We start from the raw sequence: 4,105 nt of genomic DNA, 5'->3' as shown, positions 1-4,105 counted from the left end.
CCAAAGTTTACAATACATAAGCTTCAGGCTGCATGTTGCCACAGACAGATTGCACAGTCAAGTCTCCACTTTTAACCTGAAGTTGCCCTCACGACACAGTGGCAGCTCCTATCATGCGACTATCCATACTATCTGCTCATGCAGAGGATTGCCCAATGGCAAAGGTTGGTGCTGGTTAAACATTAAAAATAGAACAAGCAATAAGTGCGCTTTCCACAGATCATGTTCAACTGTAGTTTATTTTATTAAAAAGACCAGGGTGCAAATATGAAATTAAAAAAAATAAAGACAAGCATATAATTTTTAAGCATTTAATACAAACTTAACAATATAAACTATTTCAGTCCCTCTTGACATGTAAGACACTGACTCAAAATACTTTGTTATACCGTATTTTTTATCAAGTATTGCACAATGTAGGTACAAAATTAATATTCATACGATTACATTTTGTCCATAGTATAGCAAAATCTTTACCTCTTAACAGAAAATACAATTCATCTTTCAGAAAAAGCAAATATTCCTACACTTGAGTTCCACCACTTAGGAATACTCTGTACACAATCTTTAGACTATTTAATGTATTTTTTTTCTTTTAAAAGATGGATTTCTTTAACAATTATCTTTAAAAAAAGAAAAAAATAAGGAAAAGCTGCAGCAGCCATCACAGATCACTGGAGTAGTAAAAAGATATAAATGCAACACCATGTCATAGAAACAATATATACTCTGATATCTTACAAACTCTGTACTAAATTAAATTATACAATTAGAAAAAGACCAAGTAACCCCACTTAGTAGTGCCAATTCATAAAAATCAGCCTTGTCTTATTCACCTGTAAAATACTGCAAGAGGCCAAAGCTTGAAGTTTGTATTTTCTTTTTTTTTTTCTTCTTCTTTTTTTAAGTTTTTGGAGAATTTTCTCAACATGGTAAAAAATGTTGTGCTTGGTTGGCAAAAAGGAAAAAGAAAAACAATGATGCATGTTGAATCGAAGTAACCAAGCTTGGATGTGTTTGTACAACAAGCTTTTAGTAGACACAAACTCAAGGGGGCACAGTAAAAAACACCCTTGGGCACATGCGCTTGACTTACTAGACACTATATCCTTGACAGTCCAGTATCTAAGTGTGCGTTTTGTTTTTCCTTCTCTTTGAACCACCATCATTCATAAATAACATATTGATGATGAGTTTAGTTAGCCATGACTGGCTGGAATTGCTGGTTAGAATACTGCATGTTGCTCAGACTGAAGTTGAGGCCATCCATTAGGGACTTGTCGTTGAGGCTTCCGTAGGCCGCAAACATGTCAAAGGCATTGTTGTACTGCAGAGGGCCGAGCCCCAGGGAGCCCTCCCCGGGGAACACAGCTCCAGGGCTGGCCTGGCCCTGCAAGCTGGGGAACACAAACTCCTTGGCGTTAGGGGACAGAGCAGAGGCCTTCTGCTGCTGCTGACCCAGGCTCAGCCCGTAAAGTGAGTGCATGGAGGTGGAGATGGCTTTCTGCTTCAGCAGGGTGTTGACATTCAGACCCAGGTTATTAGTAGGGGAGGTGCGGGCCACCTTGCTACTACTGCCACTGTTGGCATTGTTGCCGCGGCCACTGCTCTTCATCTTAGTGGAGCCGAATTTGGTGGCAGCAAAGGTGGCAGTGGTGAAGGTTAAGGGCTGGGTGGAGCGTGGCATGAAGGAGGGACTCACGGCAGCAGACTGCCCGAAAGGAGGGGAGGGGGAGCTGGACTCTGAGGAAGCCCCAACAGGGTCGCTGATTGGCATGAAGACCTGGGCCTCAGGATTAAAGCTGTTCTTGATTTCCTTGTCCAACTCTGACCCATTCTCATTGTTATCATCCACATATAGTACCTTGACCGGTCCCTTCTCGCCAATCTGGTAGGAAACCTCAAACGGGTCGATCCATACACTAAGGTCCTGAGGAAGATTATTCCGGACGTCTTCGATGTCTAACCCGCTCTCTTTGGCTGCCTGCTCCACCACAGGGTCCACTTTCTCCCCTACATGAATGCACCTGAACCCTGAACCTTTATATGGCTTATCCAGATACCAGTGGCCTTCATATTTTTTCTTCAGCTGCCTCTCGAGCTCTTCACCGAAGATATTCACACGTCGTCGAGGGAGTTTGTTGTATAAATAGGAAATAATAAAGTTGAGAGCTACTTGAATTTCAAGCTGCATAGCTGCTTCAGTGGCGAGGGTGATTCTTTTTCCGTCACCAAGTTGCTTTTTCTGAGTGCTGCAACAACCTCCAAGGCAGTGGTGATCGGTGCGATGACAAAACTCGGTGCCTGCTGCAAAAATGAATATCCTTCCTGCGACAGGGTTAGGTTCAGGATCCTGAAATAAAGTAGAAGAGAAAAGCAGTTAGTATTGAGAAGACATTCGTAGTTCAAATAATTAAAAAAGAAATATATCATATTAGACACCATTATAGTCAATGACATTTCATGTATTGGCTAGTACTATGTATTCACCATCAAGTCCCCGCCCTCCCCCTTCTGCACAGTAGGGCTGTATCTCAGCTGTACAATATCAACAGCTATAAATAAACAGAGGCCACTGACTCAGAGACAGTGTCAGCAGTGTGTGTTCCCCAGCGGTCTACTGTGACAGAAATACGCAAGCACTGTTGACCTCTGCGTAGGGCGGCGATAGCAGGTGTCAATAGTCAGAAGGATTTGCAATTGCCTCATTTTGGCACACGGACATGTTCAGGCTAAACTCCTGCCTCGCACGACCAAGTCGCAGAAGGTGTGTTTTTTTGTTTTGCTTTACCCAAACTGGCTTTTCTGCTGTTCTCCCTGCACCGACTGAGCTACGGTGGGAACACGTAGAAGCTGTGCGACGACAATTGCTGTTACATAATCCAACATTCAAAGTCCAACCACGGCCATAAAAGCATTTCTACAACAGGGCAAGACACACTCGCTTGACTGCATGACGACAGTGACAATAAAAAAATCCGAAACGACTCGCTTTCTCTCCACGTCCAGCACTGACATAGCCGAGCAACTAGCAATAGCAACTTAATGAAGGGTGTGAACAGAAACGTAGCCAACTAGCTTCCTAGCTGGACGGCAGATACGGTTAATGTTTAGCTCGACCACAGCTGGTTAGCAGAGTTTCCTCGCAGTGACATCGTGTGTAGCAAGCAAAAGATACACGGGCACGGACAGCAGATAGTACAGTCACTGTTGATAGCGACACGGGAAGAAGATGGGCTTTAATATGGACTGACGATTGTGTTGATCGATACCAAGCTACGTAGCATCTGAAGTAGCAAGGTGGCTACTGCCCGGAATATTAGTAACGCTATAACACTCATTTTCGATAATACTATTGAGTATCAGTGTCCGAATCAAGAGATAAACACAAGAATGTACAGCTATTTTAGTTTCCGACTAAACCAATGTCATGCCATCGTTAAATGAATATTTACTTACATGGAAATTCACAGCAGGTCCTTCTCGCACCAGCCAGAGTCCGCTCCAGCAAATGTTGCTCTTGTACAGCCTCTAATATTGCTCTCTAATGGAGATGATAAAAAAAAATGTTGTCGTCTTGATAGGGATCCAGGCGATTTTGCTTCTGTGGGGTACAGTTAAATTCCGATCCGCCTGCAGCCACGCTAACTCCCCACAGCCTGGGAGTTTCTACAACTCTGCCCTTTTAGACTGGGGCTGATTTGTTTTTATAGTAGTCCTCCGCCACGGACATGGAGGAGGTGGTGATGCGGCTCGCAGAGGTCAACACCCAGGAACGTGTTTCTATTGGCTGTGCGTCGATTCGTCATCAACCACCACCCCGACTACCGCTGTGATTGGGTTATTTTGTGCTCAATCAACCGCCGGGTTCTATTTATGGTAGTGCTTTGCCTTTCATGTGCTACGGCCTATTTTATTCCTAAGTTTTCGCTAAAATAACTTTTCAAAGCCATGTTTGGGGCAAAATATGATTCCTGAAACAATATAGAAAAGATTGTAACACCAACGTGGTTTAAGGGTAAAAGACATGCATGTCTGTAAATGTGTGTTTACGTGATGCCTTGTTAAAGGTCCTCTGTGATCAGAGGTTGTGCTCCATCATGCA

At 43.5% G+C, this 4,105-nt stretch overlaps 1 protein-coding gene across 1 annotated transcript; it reads right to left on the bottom strand.

The window, feature by feature from the left end:
• Nucleotides 1-220: 220 nt before the first annotated feature.
• Nucleotides 221-3,687, bottom strand: LOC311250618 (protein Tob1-like). Its single transcript, XM_084342468.1, has 2 exons — nucleotides 3,460-3,687; nucleotides 221-2,353 (listed from the first exon to the last, which is right to left on the bottom strand). Exon 2 carries the CDS (start codon nucleotides 2,192-2,194, stop codon nucleotides 1,196-1,198), a length of 999 nt encoding a protein of 332 aa, XP_084198594.1. The 5' UTR covers nucleotides 2,195-2,353; nucleotides 3,460-3,687; the 3' UTR covers nucleotides 221-1,195.
• Between the last annotated feature and the right edge of the window lie 418 nt (nucleotides 3,688-4,105).

Source organism: Pagrus pagrus (assembly GCF_965226575.1).
Source record: "Pagrus pagrus genome assembly, chromosome: 21".
NCBI lineage: Eukaryota > Metazoa > Chordata > Actinopteri > Spariformes > Sparidae > Pagrus > Pagrus pagrus.
Note: the sequence above shows the minus strand (reverse complement) of the source record. Positions and strands in the feature narration are given on the sequence as shown.

Excerpts from the sequence above, each read along its gene's own strand:
- LOC311250618 (XM_084342468.1), bottom strand. The coding sequence starts at position 2,194 with ATGCAGCTTGAAATTCAAGTAGCTCTCAACTTTATTATTTCCTATTTA.